We start from the raw sequence: 20,445 nt of genomic DNA on the forward strand, positions 1-20,445 counted from the left end.
GTTTGCAACTCCCTCATAAGCAGGTCTAGTCTAGTGATATAAACCATGTTTGAGGATTTTACATAGGCCAAGATCCTTTCTCTTTGCTGCTGCAGGAATTGATATGGTGTGAAAAAGCAATAAGCCTGCTCACAGGTCCCAATCTTTTATGTGAAATAGGTGCCTGTTTTCCCACCCAATCACCAGTAGAGAGTACATACTCTAAATACAGATGTTGCCCACTAAGAAGTTGAAGTATTCTGTGCCCTGCTGTATTCCTTTTTGAAGTTTTCTGGGCAAGTAAGCAAGCTTCACCTCCCAGTCTTCCTAGCATGATCATCTGTTATAGATGGCCACTTCGACAATGTCCATTTTCCTGTCCAATTCTGTCATTACCCAGAGACTTTCAGCAGGTCCCTTTCTTACAATATGCTGGAGATCAGGAAAAAAAAAAAGATCTTTGATAAATATTTTACCAAAGACCCTTTTTGTACCTGTCCTCCCTGAGCAAACTGTGTCTTTTATATTAATATTTTGGTAACGTGAATTTTTATACAAAATCTGTGTTTATGCCAGTGAAGTCATTATTTTGGTTTACTTCACAATAATCGGATGCCTTCCTTTTTTGCCGCGATTTGTGAGTATATGCATCGTCAAGGACACAGACTTGTCGTAAGAGGATTGACTCGGCATTCAGCCTTGTTTCTCTCCTATAACCATTTGTGAATATTAATAAGAGCACTTTTTAAATAAACATGCATATAATAGAGACATTTTCTAATGTCTTTTAACAGAGTCACATATCGAGTGCAGGATACTGACATTAAAAAAACTCACAGTGGCTAGGCTGAATGTTAAAGAGGATATCTTTTTTTTGTGCACATAACCGTAAACCAGTATTGTCTGAGGATAAAAAGAGCAGCATTACGCACAGAAAGTTGACAATGCTCTGCCTTTTCTTATTTAAAAGTACAATTAAGCATAGGATCTAGGAGTCAGTAAGGTGGAACAGCTCTGTAACTGCTGGCATAGCATGTGGAGAAGACAGATAGTGAGCTGCTGCAGTTTGTCTGACTTAAAAGAAGCATCACTCTCAGGTACGATTCCCTCCATCAGGCATGCTTTTCAACACAGAGTATTTCAGCTGCCTTTTTTCTAATCTCTATGGCAGGAAGACACCCTTCCCAATATCTGTTTGAGTCAGCCGAATGTTACCTTTGACTCCTCATTCATGCTGCAGGCATAGAGAATTTGGGAAAAAAAACACCTATCAATTAAAGGCTGCACTTTTTAAAGTAATTCCACTTGCCATCATCACTGCCACTGAGGACAGCAGCTGCAGTGAGCAGCTGTGACTGATGTGGCAGCCCATGCTGTGTGCCTCTGACAGATGCCAGCGGGAACCAGCTATAATGGTACAAATGCCATATTGTAGTTTCAGTGTATCAATGAAGTAAAATATGACCAGACAAGAGAAATTCAGTTGTCTTAAGATCTGTTCTGCAGAGACAGCAAGACTTAAAAGAGTGGGTTGAAACTCTCTTTGAGAGCCTAGAGCCGGAACAGCAGGAGAGATAGAAACTAGAAATGGTGTCTTCTCCTGTTGCATAGTCCAGATGTTCCTCTGCAGCCAGCCTCCCTCTAGCTTCTAAAAGAGTAACTAAACCAGTTAAATTTCCCGTCCACATTTACCTTGCATTTGTAAATGATCCCGTTGCAGAATCTTCTTAATCAGCTATCCTTCAGGTTATATATGTTGCTGTCCTTCCTTTGCATTAATCACTGGAGCTCTTTTCTTTTTTGTCTGAAAACAGTCATACTGTACAATCAGAAAATGAACGCACTGAAAATGCAACACTGCAAATTAAACACGTGGATAGTGGCTTGTGGCTTCAGTAGTCTGTGTTAACATGTGATGAGAGAGAATAGTAAACTGAGAAAGAGTTCTCCTGTGAATTCAGTGCCCCCATTATCTCTCCTTCTTTATCCGAAGGGCTGAGGAAACCTTTTTTGTTAGCCAAGACAGCTTGGTGCTTCGGCTTAATTTTCATTGCATAATTTTAAATACAGATCGTGTCTACAGTGCTGCAATTAATGGATAGCCTAAAGACTTATTATTTGAAACTAATTGATATGTAAGAAAGTTTAAATAACTTAAGTGATAAGAAATTTTTAGGAATAACTTCTGTAACTAACTCAGAATAGTATATAGAGTAGCAGATGACTTAATTATTCACTCACCATCACTAAATCTAATGCTTGTCTGTATTTCTATAGTTCTAAATACATTTACATGAGATGGGGAAAAGATGACATTTTATAGTAATTGTTCTAAAAGGTTTTTCTGAAAGGTAATAATCTCATTCATTTCTGATACTTGCCTACCATCATTTGGAATACTCCCAAAATTCAAGATAGATTTCTGGTATCCTCAACTAAAATATTTTAAATAGAGCTTTAAATGAAGCAACCAATGTTTTTAAAGAATTCTTTTGCTTCCTCAAAGAACTTGATTACTTATGAAAGGCATTTATTTTTCTTGGACTTGGCAGTGCTGGGTTAATGGTTGGACTTGATCTTAATGGTCTTTTCCATCTTAAATGATTCCATGATTCTAGTGTTCATTAAATTTATCTTCAAGTAGATTGTGATCAGAATTGGCATCACAGAATACACTGTAAAGTTGTAAGACCTCTCAAGAACTTTTTAATGCTTTTGGAAGATGTCAAGTACTGAAATAATAATAAAATACTGATAAAGCATTAAAAAGATAAGTTCTTATAATGGAAAGAGGGTTTGTTCTACTGCCAGGTTTTTGGGGTTTTTTTCTCAAATAAGGTTCTGCGTGGTACAAAACTTTTCCAAGATAGAAGCTACCAGTAGTGATACACATAAATGAAATAAGATTAAAAACAAATCGGAGCTCTAAGGACATCATGTTACACATTTTGATGGCATGCCTCTCAGTGGGAAAAAAGCAAAGGACTTAGTGAAGTTCCATGGTTCCATGAGATTCATCTCAGTTCAGGCTTGACCCTCTGGTGAAATAAGCTTGGGTGAACTGTATTAACTTCAGAAGGAGAGAAGCCAGGGACCAAATCCAGCAAACACGGATGTCAATAGAAAAGCTGACTTTTCCCATAGTAGGCTTGAGATCTAAGCCTACTGCGGTGTGACCTCCACAGGCTAAGATCAGTGGGGAATGGAGGTACCAAAGGAACTGAAGTAGCTGTAGGTTGTGGTATCCCTTAGTTTCCTCTCTCTGCTGGCTTCTAGGGAATTTGCATATCCCTTTTCCTAACAAAGGGAAGGTCTGACCACAAAACACAATTGTGCTATTGGCAATATCATTCAGAGATCTGTTCAAGAGAACTTTTAGATGTCCAGCTGCACAACAAGATGAAAAGCATACCATAGTGCAGACTTAAACACACAAGTGCTATAGCACACAAGTTTTCTGTCATCATAACTCACTGAACATATTCCACCACACTTGAGGAGAGCTGAGCTCAGGATCTCTGCTGGCTGGTTGGGCTGCAGCATGCTCAGGGTGGTAGTCCTTCACCCATACTAAGCATTAAGAGAGCAAAACACCTTCAGAGGTTTCCCTTTATTGTGGAGCTCAGGTGCTCAACAGAAACCCACATCAGGTTGTACAAAAAGAGAGAGAAAGGTGGGCAGGTCTGGAGGTGAGGATGACATCTGACCTTCTCTGTGGGAGTTTGTTATCTCTACCTGTCTGTTGAAGGAGTCTTTGATTTGAAGCAGCAACCTGGTCCTGTTTCCTAGCCCTTTTCATGTTTTGCAGCTTCCTTAAATTGCTAAGACAAGACAGTTGAAAATCCTGAACCTCTGAAACACGGCATTTGCACTGCTCATTTGCAAGTCAGGTTAGCTCCAGACTGCTGTTTGGGAAGGGGTGTGCACTTCGTGCCGTTTTGTGCCAGTGGTTCGTTCATTTGACCTCGTTGGTTTGTGCCTGTACTTATATGGTTGGCAGTACTGTAGATACAAAACCCGTCAAAGTCAGCCACTGTCTTCTTGTAGACTCAGTGAACTTTGGGTATGCCCTCTAACAGGCATGAGTTCAAGCTACTCTGCACAGCACTGGGACAGGCTTTGTCTTGTTTATCTAGCTTTATGAAGTTACCTTATATGTCAGTTTTTGCATCACAGGGTGCTTGCTGAACATCATTGAAATGAAGTTGTCTCTATGGTTCATTTCAACTTGATGGGTAATTAGAGAGTTGCCCAAGTTTGCAGTTGTCAGCGTTCATATGACCTTGAAAAAAATGTTTAGATAAAAAACAACTGAACTGAAATATTAATCCCTTAAACTTAATCATGAGGGTGGCTCCATTAACCTCCCATTGCATAGTACTACTTAATCCAGTAAGAGCAGAATGGACAAGAAGAGGAGGTTTTTTCCCTTTTAAGTTCATTGTAGTATCAGGAAATAAAAACCTTTGGGCTATTTTTAATTAGGTTGAACCTCTGGGCAGTACCGCTTTTACGTTAAGCTATAAAGTTTTTAAAAGTTGCAGTTAAAATTCCACAATAATTTTTCTTCTTCAGTCAAAAAAAAAGAGGTGTGTTGTGTAATATAGCATAGGACAATGAGAAGTGGTGGAAGTATGGATGAAATAATGGTGGAAGTAGAGACATGTGAAGATAATAGTAATACATAAACACAGAGCAGCCATAAACAATGTCAGACTCTATCCTTAGCAGCAATGATACATCTCCATTTGATGTTCATCATATAATAATGAATATATACATCAATATATAAGTTTGAATTGAGTCCCAACTTTTTGCCATTGTTAAACTCAGCCTGAAAACTTTCCTGACATTTGGAAGTTCAAAAGCCAAAAGACTGAACCATCATTTCTGGAAGATGGAAACTGAGGGACAGTAGCTCTCTCTCTGCTGTTAAACTTCTGCCAGGTTCTGAATAGATTTTTTTTCATTAGCTTGTTATGTTAGAAAGTAACAGGTCAGTCACTAAATAAAAATTGGCTCATCCTTTGAGGAGAGTCAATGCACATCTCTGCTAATAGTAAGGAGGAAGCCAGATTCATGTTGTTAATGAGTTAGGAAATATTTTGGAACAGCCTTTGCCATTACGAGGGATTACAGAACTGCACTACTTGAAAAGATTTTCAAATAAACTTCTAAGGCTTTGATCTTTATTCACAGCATGCTTGCTTTCTAGTCTAAAAACATTCATTTTTAACAGGATTTTAACAGAAGGAATGCTCAGTAATTTTCCAAGCAGGCTTTGCAATGAGGCTCCATCCTGCAAGGGGCTTTCTGATGCGAAGGGGTATAGTCAGTGCAAGGTAAACTTCAAAGTGCAGCATAAGGCTTTATCAATGTGATTATTTTTTGAGCTAATGATGCCTTACTTCTAAACCTCCCTGCAGTTCCCCACAATTATCAATGACATGGAAATTGTAGTGAGCATGTACCTTAAGAAACATGGCATGTCAAGATACACAGACCTCAGTGTATGTTAGGAGCTCTTGTTACTCAAAACAGGCTTGAGAGTCTGGGCTGAGTAGGAAGGGCAGAGTGGGATATCAGTGAAAGGAGGTGCCAGACTTAGTCATAGAGTGACTCTGTTCCTTCTCCATTCAGCAGCACAGTGATGCCACTAGAGAGAGACAGAGAAATAGATTATTTATTTCCTTTTTGTTGTCATATTTGAGAAGAAATCTCTGTGCTCAAAGGGAATTCTCTGCAATACTGATGGGACCTATTAGAGGTGTCCTGCCAACAGTCAGACACAGGTGACACTATAATTATCTATTAGCAAGGTGGATGTAAGAGACTGAAAAACACATTGTTAAGCTGTATTCAGAGTTCAGTTTCGGCAAGGATCCAAAAGCTGTGGTGCAGGTTTCACCAGATCTTTTTTTTTTTTCAGATCTGTACTTCATCAGCTCCTAAGCCTTCACACAGGAGGCCTTAAGCACCTGAAGTTTTTGTTTCTTGTCTCCTCTTTCAAAAACAGCCAGAATCTCTCACTCTGCAGAACAGCACCACTTTTAGGCAAAACACATCATACTTAAAATGGCCCTGCGGATTCCAGGGCCCCCTGGAGACATCCTGCTCAGCTGCCGTGGTGCTGCACAGCTCTGAGAGTCCCATGTTCTCCGGTCCACCAGGATTTGAAATATTTCTGGAATATATTGTTGCTGTTATAACCTCAAGATGTCATTTAAAAGGAGTTTCCAAGGGACTGTTGTGGCCTCTTGAGCTGAGAGTTACAATACTGCCACTCTTCCGAGGCCTGTGATGTTGGACAGTCAGCTGCCTGTTTACAGGGTGCCTTGAAGGCAGCGTGGAAGTGGAAAAAAATCACTCGTTAGAAGGTAATGATGCACTGATTTTTTTAGTTGTTTGTTTTGAAGACAGTATCCAAACTATGGCCAGCACTTTGTAAAAGTACCAACTAAGAAGCTCAATTTGAGCTATGTCATTGGAATTATTTATCCTGGATCCACCCCAATAAACTAAGGGCAGTATCTGATGATAGATGAGATTTCAGTGGAGTTTCTCCAGATTTATTGCACTGAAACCGAGCAGATTCTCTTTTGCTTACAGTGAGGGTAACTTATTCCAGTGATAATCAAGAAGAGGAGAATCTAGCCTTAAAATCTTAATACATGCTCATGGAGAACTGATTTTTTTCCCATTCATACCAGCTCAAATTATCTTTATTCATGTGCGTCATGAGATGTACAGGTCACGTATATATAGAGCCATCAAAAAAAAACCACTTGACACCTTAAGAAAGCATTTATCCACAGAAGGAAACAATTACACAAAAGAGTCATCAGAAAGAAGAGTGATTCCAAGTGTACAGCTTGCAAGGCACAGAGCAGGGGTTTGCCTGAGAATAAACTGCTGTACTGATGAAGAAATAGGAAACAAAGTTATTGTGAAGAAAATCCTCCCACAGAATTCAGTACAAGCTATCTTTTTAAAGAAAATGCAAGCGACCTGAAATTACTACTAATAATAAACTGCCAGTAGGAAAAGATCACCAGTTTCGGCTTTTGCTGTAAGGAGCTTCTCTAGCTCATGTTTTCAGCAGAGGTACAGCACAGGCATATGTATGTATAATACACTATATTGTATGATGACGTGGGTAATACTGATGGTCATCTCATCACTCAAACATTATCTTTTAATGAGCTCTTGAAATAGATGTTGGCTTTACTGTACAGAAAGAAGATAGGAGTTTCTTTACAAGTGTTAAAAGCTGGGGCCAGGTCCCAGGTTCCTTCACAGTCCCATTGGTTTAACTGAGGTTGCAGTTAATAAAGGTGGAGACACAGACTGATGAAGGCCCTAAGGTTACAGTCTAATGCCTTGAGACAGCAGGTATTAAAGGGCTCATTTATGTGGGGACTTGTACATTAGGGAGGCATAGCACGTCACCTTCGCATTAATGGGAAGAGAAACAAAGCTGAAACATGGAAGTTAACAGCCAGGAGACGTCAGGGGGGGAATAAGGGAAGATAACTCAGTATACAGTTTCTAGCCTCTTTGGCTTGTGGCGTGCTTCAGGTGTTGCAGTGATTTTTTTTCAAGCCCATTGTGGGACAATTTCTGAAGGAGAGTATCTGGGCTGTGCAACCTGTTGTTGGAAGTCAGGGGTGGCAGTAGTGGATCAGTCAAAAATACAGCTACTCCTGAGCGAGCACTCCTGGTCTCAGGAATAGTACAGAGACCTTACAGGGTGGGAATATCGGCTTGGTGTGTTAGACCTTGTGTGAAGTACTAGGGAAGCTTCATCTGCAAGGAGAAGGGTGTGGGTCGGGGCTGGTGGAGAGAAAGTCCTGGAGTTGGTGTCTCTCCTGTCTGCCATGGTCTGAAAAGTAACCATTATTTGAAAACACAGTGATGGGCATGCACTGAGACTGAGACATCCTTGTGTGAGGACAGGAATCATTAATGGGAGCTTTCCAGTCGTGTAAAGACATTTCCCACACCAGCTGTCATTTACCTAGAGCAGTTCTGTTCCCTGCGCCACCTCTGATACTGAGTAGCCTTAGGTTTTCCTTAATGATTCCACATTCCAGCACCTTATGAGATAAAACCTCAGCTACCTGAACTGTTTCACTTTATGCTTAGCTATATTGTCTATAAGTAGCGATGTTAAGCCCAAATGTTAACATGGTGGCATGTTCCTTTTTGCACTTGCTTGCAGTCACTGGGAGGAAAAGAAAAAGAGAGTATTTAGGAGCTCTCTGCACATGTAGAGATGGTAACTCCTTTCCCAGGCCTGGATAAACAGCTTCCCAAGAAACTGCATTTCCCAGTTGCTTTCTTTGGGCCATTTGTCCACATGGCAGAGGTGGGTATATCGCTTTTGGAAAGGTCCTGCAGAGGAGTCCCGGCTTCTCCTCAAACCCATCAGCCTCACCTCAAGTCACTGTCTTCTGCAGCCCCTGTAGCATGCCAAGTGCTGCAGAGGGAGTGCAGCCGTGAGGCACAAGGACAGCCAAGCAGTGGTTACTCCTTTGCCTTCCCAGGAGAAATCTGCTTAGTGAAGGGAATAACATGGTCCTTAATAAGGAACTCCTTCTGTTTCCAATTAAACAAAAATTGCTGCCTATAAATCACTTGATCCCTCTGAGCTCTGTTCCTCAGTTTCAGTCTCTCTGTTATTGAGCCTCCATCTGCTTTTAACAATTCTTGCTACTCATATGTCTTTTAATGCTATATCCCTCCAGAATGGCTTTCTAATTAAGTAAGCTCTGAAAATGAAAAGCAGCAGAACAGCAGCTTGTTTGCTCTCTGTACCCTTAATCTGGGAGTCCTCCATGTGCTATTTTGGAAGCTAAATTGAGGTCGCTGACATTATGCATATTTGTTGTCTGATGCAGTCTTAAAAACTCCAAATCTTCTACTCAAAATTATCTTTAGGCTCATGGGTCAAACATTTGGAGGAAGAAAAAACAGTGTTTGGACCTTTAGCAGATTTAGAGAAAAAGGGGAGGAGTGAGAAAGGGGCCACAATCTTAGACCAGGTTTCTGTTGCAATATTCTTTCACTGACCAGTGAAAAGATCAGCGTAGCTGATGTTAAGAAAATAAACAGTTCCAACGTCATGTGAAAAGGAAAACAGGAGCTTTCCTAAACTGAAATATGCTGGTGAGGTTGCAGTCCCCCTTTTGTTATGAATTGTGTAGTAACCAGTTACTGCGTCTTGTCAAAATACTTTCTGCTGAAATTGTACAGAAGTAGTTAATGCAATTGAGTTTCTCATCAGTAAAACAAAAAGAGCAGGTATTGTTTATGTGGAATTAAATATTATACTGTGTGTGGGTAGTGCCATGGTAATTATGGGTAAAAATTAGTATCACGCTTCAACTGGTGAATAAATACAATAACCAAATGCAAAAAAAAAAAAAAAGTCATTATTTTGATATTTTGCTGCCCTCTGCCTCAAGGGGAAATAACGCAACTTACAAATTTTTCATGTTTGGATTCAGAACTCAAAAATTGTTAAAATCTTTTTTAAAACTTGAAAATAAAGAGTTTGCTATTGGAAATGTCAAGCATTGTTGGAGATACCAATCTGTTTAATCCTCAGAGCGCATTTTTACCTGGATTGTTGAGCCAGGATATTTTGAGTATTTTTCATTCATAATTCACTGCATCATTCAAAGCAAAAAATGAGTGTGATCAGGAAACCGAAGTATTTATGAATGATGCAAAATAAGATAGATTTAAAAGGAGGGATAAAAGAAATGCAAAGCTCAAAAAACTGGCCTAACAGAAAAATGTCAAGTGGAATGGAGAATCTGAGACTCAAGAAAGTTTTTTTTGAGTCGTATCAAATTTTTTGCAGTGGAAGAACTTAATCAAAACGAATATGGCTGTAATGAATGTTTTGGATTCAACAAAATTGCATTTTGGTGGGAGTTCTTTCACCAAAACATGTAGCCAGTTGTATTTCATACATAACTTTATCAAAGCATTTTTGCTTGAAGATTAATGCTTTAGATGCTTTTTAAGTGGTGACCCTTCCTTTATTTTTGAGTTGAAAATGTATTTAAAAAAAACACGTGAGCTGGAATGAATCCCAGTCCATGTGGAAGTCGTTGCTTTTGCATCAGATAACTGACTGCCTCTGGCATGGGATCTTACATCAGGAGAATGATGCTACAAGGTCCCACTGCTGAGCAGACCAAGCATGCGGTGTCTCAAGCTGTAGGGTGAAGGAAGAGAGGGGAAAATTGTTTGGAAAACACTTTCATTATTAACTTTTAAGGGTCAAGGGGAAGGAGCAGCAGTGTTTGCATTAACAGCTTCAAAGGTGTTGCTGTGGCAGGAAGGGAGATGGGTTCGACGCGATTTCCCCCACAATTTTCCTTTCCCTTGGGCTGCCAAAGTGAGGGGGAGGAGGTCAGATGGGAGTGGTGCTGCATGTCAGCCAGCTGTGTATCCGCCTCTTGTCTTCAAGCCATGGAGGCTGGCAGGTAGGGTAGATGCAGTGGACTTTCACAAGACACCAGCAACAGTACCAGTCCCCAGATGTATTCCCAAATTTGCTGTGTGCGACAGGGCCACGTTTGAGTCCACTGATTGTTTTTAATGCACAGGGTAAGGTCTCAGCTCCTGACACCTGAGGTCCTAGATCCAGATGCCATTTATGTTTCTGCAGGTATCTACTTCCCGTGCCTTGAGTTACTGCAGAACTTTTCTTTACTTTGCTCTACATCTTAAACTTCTGGTAGCTCTTTATTAGATTCTTATACCTCATTAGCCCAACTTGTTTGCTTTTCCACAGTTACCTTAAAACAAACCTGAAGTTAAGAAAAAAAAAAACAAAACCAACCACACAAACAATTCTGCAGCAGGAGAGAGGAATGAGATGTATTTTAGGTAGTGAGAATGGAGACGAGTTCGGTATTCAAAGCCTAAACTGAGAAACAAGATAACGTGAAACTTTGGAAATGTGGAATAAATAAAGATTAAGGGGTTTAACACATTTATTTTATTTTTTAATTTTCTAACTTTTTTTTAAATCTAAACGCTCTATGTGAACTTCAGCCCTCCTGGTAACTTGTGTTGGCAGCATGTTGCATTTTTCATGTGATCATTTTATTTTTGTTCTTGGTAGAAACAGAAGTTCATTAGATCACTTTGCAAGTATGCAGAAGTCTACAGGGGCTTGATCAGGATAGTCTGAAACCACAATTTCTGCTTTTGTAATTCTTTATTGACCACAGTTACCTGTTTTAATGCTATGGTCATTATTTTAACACTATGTTATGCTATGTTATTTTGGTAGATTTAGTAGCAGCTAGGTATAAATGCTATAAATAGTTTTGATAATACCATCCGTTTCTTTCCCCGAGTGTATTTTCCTTGCTTTTAGCTGAATGACCATATTAATTTTCACCTCTCACATTCCAAGGAAGGGTTGCTGAGGCCTTTCTCTGAATGATGACCCTTTTTGGAAAGCAGTTGTAGCCAAGGATGCCAAAGAACCCATTGCATTGCAAGGGAATGCGAGCCGATCAGCTGGGCAGCTGGCTGGATGCCAGGAGCTCTGCTCCCTAAGGCACGGGCTTAGTCATGTAAAGCCCTGCTCATTTTCTGTCCCTCAGGCTAGGGCTGTGTTGGTTGCATTCAAGGTTCGAAGTACATGGTGGCATTTGTCCAGGGCACAAGGGTGCGCGAGCCCAAACTCCTCGGCCACCCATACTGCCTAACGCTGGCTGAAGTCAGGCACGGCTTCTCTGTGAAACCCTTGTGGGGTATAGCTTACAGAGGCAGGGCAGTCGCAATCACCGCCTCACCATTTCTACTGTTATTTTGAGCAGGACAACTTGGTGGCCCACTGGTCCACAGCCTGTTCCACACCTGTGCTGGTGTATGTCTAGTTTGATAAGCAATCATATAAATGGAGCAGAGGGATCCCTTTCAAACCAGAGGCAGCTGAGGATGGCACCTCCCAAGGTCTGATCCCTACCTAAGCTTAATTTCTCTCTTTCAATCTGTTATTTGGGGATAATACTCGTAACTTAACCATTTTGTAATGCTGATGTGAGTATCAGCTGATATTTTTAACTAGCACTTTACTCAGCACTATTACTAGCACTGTTGGGTAAAAAATAAAGGGTAGCTAGACAGAAGCATACATTCAAGCATTAGAGCTTCTGGCCACAGCCATCAAGAGTACATAATGCATTCATCTCATGTTCCCAAGGACCCTGCTGCAAAAACGTAATGATGGCTACAAATTTTAAAGTATTAACTCATTATTTGTAAGTGAAATACTTGGGAGCGTGATTTATCTGAACAAGAAATAATGTTTCCAACCTCTTGTGGGATCCTAAAGCTGCAGGGAGGTGACATTAGTAAGTGCTTTTTTGTTGGGGGTTAAAGAGAGGACAGAGAATCTGGAAGAGATAATGAGATAACAGAAGGAAGAAGGTTATTACGTGTTAATGGGAACAGTGGTTCAGATAATCATCTGCCCATCTAATCATCAGTCTCATTTTGCCCCCTGTCGGACTCCAAAATCCTAAAACCAAGTATAGGTCACCTTGTTTAGTGGCTGGAGAGCAGAGGAGTCAAAGTAGGTGGACTTGCAATGGGAAGCAACCAAAGGGGGCAGCAAACTGAACAGTAAGGCCACACAGGGCCAGAGGCTGGTGGGGTGCTGGTTGTGCAGGGAGGTTTTTACTTAGACACACACTCTGACATGGCACTTTGTCGTGCCATCAGCAAGCCAAATAAAAGACATATATGGCTACTGCTACTAATGGGAGGGCAGCTTTCCATTAGCAAACAAACTGTAATGTCCCTGTGAAGCCACAGAATATGGTTATCATTGTCTAGTAGAAGGATGATGAGGCTTTTAAAATAAAAACAGCTGGTTTGGGGTTTTTATTTGAGACAGCTGGTTTTAAGCAGGCAACTTGTTTCTTTAACCTTTACCTGCAGCTGTTTGCCAGTGTTGTGCCTGGGGCCGGTGGTCTAAGGAGAAACACATCCGGTGCACTATGAGACTGTCACAGGTTTGCAAACACCAGGCTCGCAGAGGAAGACTTCAGTCAGGAGTCAGGTCTGCCAGTGGGATGTCTGCACCCAGACTCACCCACTGTCCTCTTCATTGCAGCTGGAGTCCTGTGTGATAGCTTGGGGGTCAGGGAATGGGCTCTGAGGTGCTTGTATGAAGCCGAGCAAGGGGAAGGACTGAAATTGCCTTTGAAATCAAAAAGAAAACTAATTTTTACACACTGTTGCAGTTTTAATCAACCCTCCTTGTCTACTGTCTGCTCCTTTTCAACTAACTTCAACCTTCTCATTATTAGATATCTATATAGCCTGTCTCTGGAGACACTGAAAAGTGAGAGGTAGCTCCAGATTCATGCCATTTCTATTAAACACTCCACTTTGGGGGCGATTATCCACAGCAGGTGCTTTAGGAGGTGAATATTAGACACAATTGCTATCCTACAACATGCTTATGATTGCACTGAGTTCAGGTAACATTCAGTTTCTGAGGGGTTTCAAATATTTCTATTGCTTTTAAACCTAATTAAGCAAATCAAGGTTCTGAACGAAGTTGAGAGCCAGGAGACTTTCTCTGACTTTTGATTTTATATACCTCTTCCTGTACCTGAGGTGCCCAAAATTTCCATATTCAGTACTTCTGTATATGGCAATGAGGTGGGGAAATGCAGCAGCCTATCTCTGGCTCAGACACTCCTGTAAAGAAATTAATGTCCTTATATAAAGCTTTGTCTTCCAGTGCTCTGGAGCCTTTCCTGTGAGTCCTAGATTTATAAAAAAATACTGTATGCAGAGCTGTCTGTCCCTGCAGGAACTCTAAGTGGCTTTGTGGAGTGCTCCGACACTGCTGCAGATCTGCACCGGCGGTCCAGAACCCAGCTGCAAATGCTGCTGAACAGGGAAAGACGATGGCACTTGGCATGCATGGTGCACAGCGTGCTCGGAGCCCGCTGGCACTGCCTCTGCCTTCACTGCTGTTTCGGACGATCCCAAGGAATGTTTTGTCCCACGTTTGGCATAAGTCTCCCTCTAACTGTGATATCATCTTTGGGTAATCATCATAAACAAACAGAAGGACTCATCTTTCCCTCCTGCCCTCCTGGTTTTTTTAAGCAGTGTGGCTATTTAGTAGTGAACTGTAGCCAAAAGCATGATTGCAGCGCGATGGCAGACCTTTTGTCTAGAATGTAATCTTTGGATTTGCAACATAACCTACATGAGTGCCATGCTGCTGTCACTCTGAGTTAGAGACCAGTGCAGGTGTAGCCTCTTGGTGGTTGAGAAGGTCACTGGGCAGCAGGAGTGGAGTCCTTGGGCTGCAGGGCCCTGGCGGTGAGCTGAGCAGCGAGGGGTCATCAGCATCCATTGCGGGTTTTTCCTGCCAACCATACTATGGCACTGTTCCTCTGATAATAAGTGTACTCTTGGAAGTGTTATCAAAATGGAGACAAAAGGAGGATCCCTTCCAAAATTTCTATCTAGACATAATGGCATTCTGGCATCTTTGCCAGAAAACAAAGGAAGAAGGGTACTGCATGAAGGAAGGGTGTTATGGTAGTGATTGTCTCACAGTTGATACAAGTATATATTTTAGAGGCAGAATGTATTTAATGCAACTATTTGTGCCTCAGACTTGGTGTTTGTCAGCACTGTGACACCGAGGTGGGAAACTGAGGCCAGAACAGCAAGAAAATTGCCAGAAACAAGGCAGGAAAGGAGCTTTAGCAGGAGAACCAACAGGAAAAAGCCAGATCTTAGATCTTGAGGAAGAAAAACTGCAAAATTTGTCTAATTAAGGAATGTAGAACTAGACCGGGTGAGCTAAGGACGTTGATGTGCACATCAGGAGAAACGAGAAGAGGCCTCACAAAAATAAAATCAGAGGTGCAGGATGAAAACCAGGACAGAAGCATGGGGAATGGGATTGGAAGGGCTCAGAGGGAGAAGTAGTGGTAAAGTCAAATACTGTGGACAGGGCAAGGATGGTAAGAGTAGCATAGATCCTAATGTTTGAGTGAAAATTTTTATTACCTGTTAAGAGGCATCACGATAGGGTGAAGGATACTTGAAACTAGACAGAACAGACTCAAGCATAGAGCCCTGAAGGATCAGAATTCATAGCACCTTTATGCATCCTGGAAAAAAATATAGCTCAAAATACATTTGCCTAAGAAACTTGTGAAACTGCTGCAGCTACAGTTAGCAGAACCCGACTCCCTCTTTTTAAGAAGGTGGGTGGATGGATGCTTGGATGGATGGACGGACAGACGGATGGATGGAGCGGGTTTGACTTCGGAACTCACCCCTTTTGCTTCCTGCTGTGCTGGTATTGGTCATGATAAAAAAATTGGCTTTGTCTTCAGTTGAAACCTTCATACACATTAATGTTTTTTAAATAGTGGATCGTGCAGATCCTAATACGGGCATTAAAAACAAAGGCTAATATAAAAAAATACTGGGAAAGGGCCCACAGCTTCCTGAAGACTGGTAGCCAGATTTCTTTCTGCATGCCTTTTGCATCCTGTTGATGATATGACACTTTTTCCCCAGTAATGTCCAAGATACATACTGCATTCATCAGATAACGTAACTTTCCATGATCTAGCCCTAAGAAATGTAATTCAACCTTTTTTCCCCTCCCTCTTTGACTCATTTTGACAACCGACTTTTTCCCAATGGCTTCTCCAACTCAAGAAATCTGGCACAAATTGTTATATTGTTCTCAGCGCAATGTTTGTGGTGTGATTAATGTGTGATTAGCGACCTGAAGCTTAATAAAGGCCTTGCTCTTTCAAAGGCTTATCCATGATCCATACTGCACTTGAATGAGGTCTTGTGAAAGCCAGTGGGAGTATGGACACCAATACAGCTAAATCCACCTATATTTTAAGGTTTGGGTATCCAAGGATGGTACCCAAAACCAGCCTTACGCACAAATGACCGCACGTTCCTTCAGCTTTGCAATGACTGCATGGAAATCAATAGGCGTATTGGATGTGTGGCGCTAATATGAAAAAGAAAATACATTCTTGAATCATGCAAAAATGCATTATTAATTTCCCCCTGCCTCGTGTGGTATGTTCCCCCATGCTGTAGCACTGGTCTCATTAGATACAACTGAAGACAGCTTGTCTCTTTTGTTGTAGTTGCAGGTGGAACTTGATCAGGAATATCAAGACAAATTCAAAAGACTGCCTTTGGAAATTCTGGAGTTCGTACAGGAAGCCATGAAAGGGAAAATCAGTGAAGATGGAGACCACAGTTCTGCCCCCTCTTCCCTGGCATCTGACAGTGGAAAATCAAATCATAAACCTCTGCAAAGTGAAGAGGAATTGGAAGAAGATAATCCAGAAAAAGCATTTGATACTACTTTTTAACTGCCCAAGAAACAATCGGTGCCCAGGGCGCACCGCTCCCCAGCTGCCCACCCCTGCTTTCCCGACATGAGCTGCCGCTGAAGTTCATCGGGAGGCAGGAGGAATCTGCATTCAAGTGCACATTTCCCAAAAAGAACATTTTATAAAAAGTATTGTGCAAAGGTCTTCATTCTCATTCTTCATCTTATTATTATTCTAAAGCTTAGTGCAGTTGTGATGGGAAAATTAATATGTTAACACCATCCTCCCCTCTTTGTTTTCTTTTTCTTTTTTTATTTTTTTTGGCCAACTTACAATGGCTTATTTTCTGGCCATGTTCACTGTTAAGAATGTTTAATGAAGACCAGTGTATTGTACAGAGACAAATGTGTGCGGATTTCCTTTTGAAGTGCCAGTGCAAGGTGCTCCAAAGTAATACAGATCCTAGAGAATACAACAGTACAGTACTTAATCATGTGTTTCTTTCTTTAAAACTGCACCTTGACAGCTGTACCATCATTTTACATTTGCACTGAAACATTTAATCCTTTTTAGCTTTGCAAGCACTGGTGGCTTGCTGTCTTGATGTTATGTTTATCACGTGGAAAGAAATCTATTTGCTGCTGAAAATTCTTGGAACTGTGGGGACAAGAGGAAAACAAAGAGAAGAACTCTGCCTGGAGATTGTCAGCATCTGTGTACGTCTGTTTGTTACACTGTGTGAGTGCATATATGTTTGTATATATATATATATATATAGCTATATGTGCACACACATCCGTCTCTATACACACACGGCATGTTTCTGTTTGGAGTTGGTGTGGTCTCTTGGCCAAACGAAAAGTTTCAGGGATACGTGGATAGAATACGTGAATAGAATCTTTATGAAAGCTAACATCTGGGTTATACTGCTACAAAATAGTCATTGAATCATAAAATTCTTTTTGTGGTGTTAGTGTTGTAAATCAAAGTAGTTTTAGAATATAAATTTGATATATATTTTGCAGACTCAAACGTATTGATTTTAAGTATCATATTTTAAGCTTACTGAATTTGATAGGAGTATAAAATGTTTAGGACTACAGTATTGGAAATTTAACAGAATCTTCCATTATTTTTAAGACTGAGGTTCAGTTTTACTAAGATCTGAAAGTTAAAAGCAAAATATAAAAACCTGATCACTGTTATTTAAAAATGTATATTAGTCCATGTAAGTGATTTCTTAAAATAAGAACAATCAAAGTTAATGTACTGTATGGTATGCATGAGAGAAGTAACAGCACATTTTCAGAAATATATATAGATGACAGAAAGACTTTGTGAAAGTCTGGATATTTGAAAAGATAAAGAACTGCTATTCTCTGGATTCCCACACTAACAGAAATAAGAACTATGAAACATTACAGATGGATTCTTACCTGTACCCAAGCCAATGCATAACGCTAAAGGCCTTTCCCTCAGCCGTGAGGTGAGGCGGTGTCTTAGGGCAAAGGAGTAACTAGCCCAAAAGACAGATTTGCATCAAGAGGCTTGATCCTGCAAACTCACATAAATGGCTTTTCCTGCGCACCACTGGGCTTCGTGCAGCTGCTCTGGGGAATAATGTTCACATACACGTTTGCAAGATCGAGGCCTTACTTTGTATTAAAAAGCAATCAGAGAAAGAAGTCGATTACATAGGGAGCCGTTTTAATAACGTCGTAACAGTTAAGTTACTTTACTTCCATTCCCTCAGGATTTTAGTACTTTAAAGTAACTTATTTTATTTAAATTTAAGCAATAAAATACGAATCAAGCTTCAGTTTTCAGTTAAATGATGGTGTGTATATATATAAGTTCAATTCTTGGACAACAAACAGTATTTTAATTTTTTTAAAAAAACTTAGAGCAGAAAGAAAGAAAAATTGCACATTGGAGATCATATTTTAAATCAAACTATTCTGTTTTATGATGATTAAATTAGGGGACATGAAGTTTAAAAATCTGACTTTCATCTTAATGCTAGGAAAGGTGAATCCTCAATAATCCTTGTTTTGCACTTTGAAATCAATCTTGATCACTCATTGAAAACATATAGAGAGTCACAATGTAATGCTGCATTTTATAAAGTAAAAAATACATACTGTCTAAATTATTAAAAGAATAAACTGATAGCAGTGTTCACAATAAAGCTGAAGGCTATTGCGTTATAGAAACCGCTGTACAGCGCAGGCTTTTCGGTAAAATCTTAGCTCCTTTGAATTTCAGTGCTACGTTCCCCTGGACTTCATCGGAGCCAGGACATCACCACAGTCTTCAAAAGCATTGGGCAAACACCAATTAACCTTTTATTTATATTTAAAAATAAATAAATATACCGGTCAGATTAAAAATACTATCAGCTGTAGTAATTTTACAGTACGTTTGTATTTGACCATTTCCTGTACTCAACGTTTTTTTATATCTGTACAGTGCCACTTTCTGCAGGTGTAAGGTAGCGTGTAATGCTGTACATCTTACATTGTTCAGACTATTTCAGTGAAAACAGATATCATTTAATATTGATATTACTTGAACTAGAGTAAGGTAATGAAAAAAGGGTCTTTATGATGTGCAAGTCTTGTGCCTTTTATGTATTTGCCTTGTTCCGTGTTGAATGTGTGGAAATGCTGTATCGTGGACTTCCTGCTGTATAGAATAGAGCTGTCTATATTAAACTAGGTTGTGCACTTCAGATATCTTTACACTACTGAAAATAGCTTGGTTTTGGCAGTATAAACAGAATTTTAAAAATTCTAATGAAGGCCAGACATTTTAGATTTAACATGTTCATAATTATGTTAATTAATGCTCATGTATTAGCTGAACATTCACTGAAAGATAACTAAAGGGACATCATTGCTTGCCTTTCTTTGAAATCAGTGTTGCTCTTGATCATTGTACTAATAGTGTTTGTGATTGATTAGTCCTTGATGATTTGCTTTCAAAGTAGGATGAAATACTTCGGTTAACATGTACATATTTTTGGGTTCCTCAATCTATGATTGTTTCAGAGGCATAATTCACATTTTTGTAAAAATTCTATGCAATTTTGTGGCATGATGTTTCTTCCACTTGTAATTTTATGTGCTTACGTTACAGATCCAAAGGACAAATAAAAATTTCTTAACACAAGACAGTTGTTTTTCCTGTTCATTGACTGAAAAGCCTCCGTTGATTCAGGAGACCTTACTGACCTCAAAGACCTCACCCTGACCCCTTTGCTCCCAGGAAGGGCAGTGCCACAGGGAGTCAGTGAAGTTTCCCTCCAGGCTCTGTGCTCATGACAATGAGAACAAGAAATCGGAGGTGCCTGGGCATCCCCCACCCCTCCCAGCAAAACGTGCTGGTGCTCTGAAACAAGGGAAAACAAAAAAAAAAAAGCACCTGGCAGCCAATGATCTGGAAAGCAAATTTATTGGTTTACAGGACAGGCTTTTGTAGAACAGCAATTGGATGATTTTTCAGCTGTACCTGTAAAGTACCTGCACAAATTATAGCAGCTTTACTTCTTTTCCAGTGCCCCAGCTATTTTGCTAGTCATCTACTCAATTATGTATGGGCTGTGAAATGTACCTTTGCAGGGGCCTTCCACTGAGAGCGTTGAAAATAAATCTATTCCGTTGGCTTTTGACTTCCCTTTCCCTATTTAATTTACAACATAGAAAGTTATCTCCGAGAGAAGAGATAAGCAGGTATATTAATCCAGCATACTAAGGGATATACCTATTAAAATAAATAGTCTCCAAGGCAGCTATAGTCAAATTCCTCACTAGGAGAGGTGTGGGGAGGTGGGGTCTGAGGGGGATGGACGTGGCACGGTGTAAAATCAGGCAAAGAAGGGAGGAACAGAGCTGAAAGCTGAGCTTGTGAATTTGACAGAAATGGAGTGATGGAAAAAACTAAAGAAAAGAAAAACGGGTACATTCCCTTCCCAAAGGAGGAGCAGTGGGGTGTGAAATGCTCAAGAGTGGGGTTTGCCAGGGCCCCATTAGCAAGCTACCCGCTGTGTAGTGAGGCAGGTGAGGGGAAGAAGATGGGGCTG

The 20,445-nt window shown here is 40.4% G+C and overlaps 1 protein-coding gene across 9 annotated transcripts in view; it reads left to right on the forward strand.

The window, feature by feature from the left end:
• Positions 1–19,535, forward strand: part of PLCB1 (phospholipase C beta 1) — a 407,677-nt gene extending 388,142 nt beyond the window's left edge. For 3 of the 9 annotated variants that reach the window (XM_075088215.1, XM_075088213.1, XM_075088218.1), the window contains one exon: positions 16,173–19,535. Coding sequence is in view for 3 of the 9 variants with exons in the window: in XM_075088213.1 (XP_074944314.1) it covers positions 16,173–16,403 (231 nt within the window). In the remaining 6 variants the exon portion in view is untranslated. Of the gene's footprint in view, positions 1–5,908; positions 5,973–5,995; positions 6,357–13,837; positions 14,078–16,172 lie in introns of those variants that run through there. The other 6 variants (XR_012659743.1, XR_012659745.1, XR_012659744.1 and 3 more) reach the window with 5 other exon arrangements.
• Positions 19,536–20,445: the final 910 nt, after the last annotated feature.

This window comes from Phalacrocorax aristotelis, chromosome 3, assembly GCF_949628215.1.
Source record: "Phalacrocorax aristotelis chromosome 3, bGulAri2.1, whole genome shotgun sequence".
Taxonomy (NCBI): domain Eukaryota; kingdom Metazoa; phylum Chordata; class Aves; order Suliformes; family Phalacrocoracidae; genus Phalacrocorax; species Phalacrocorax aristotelis.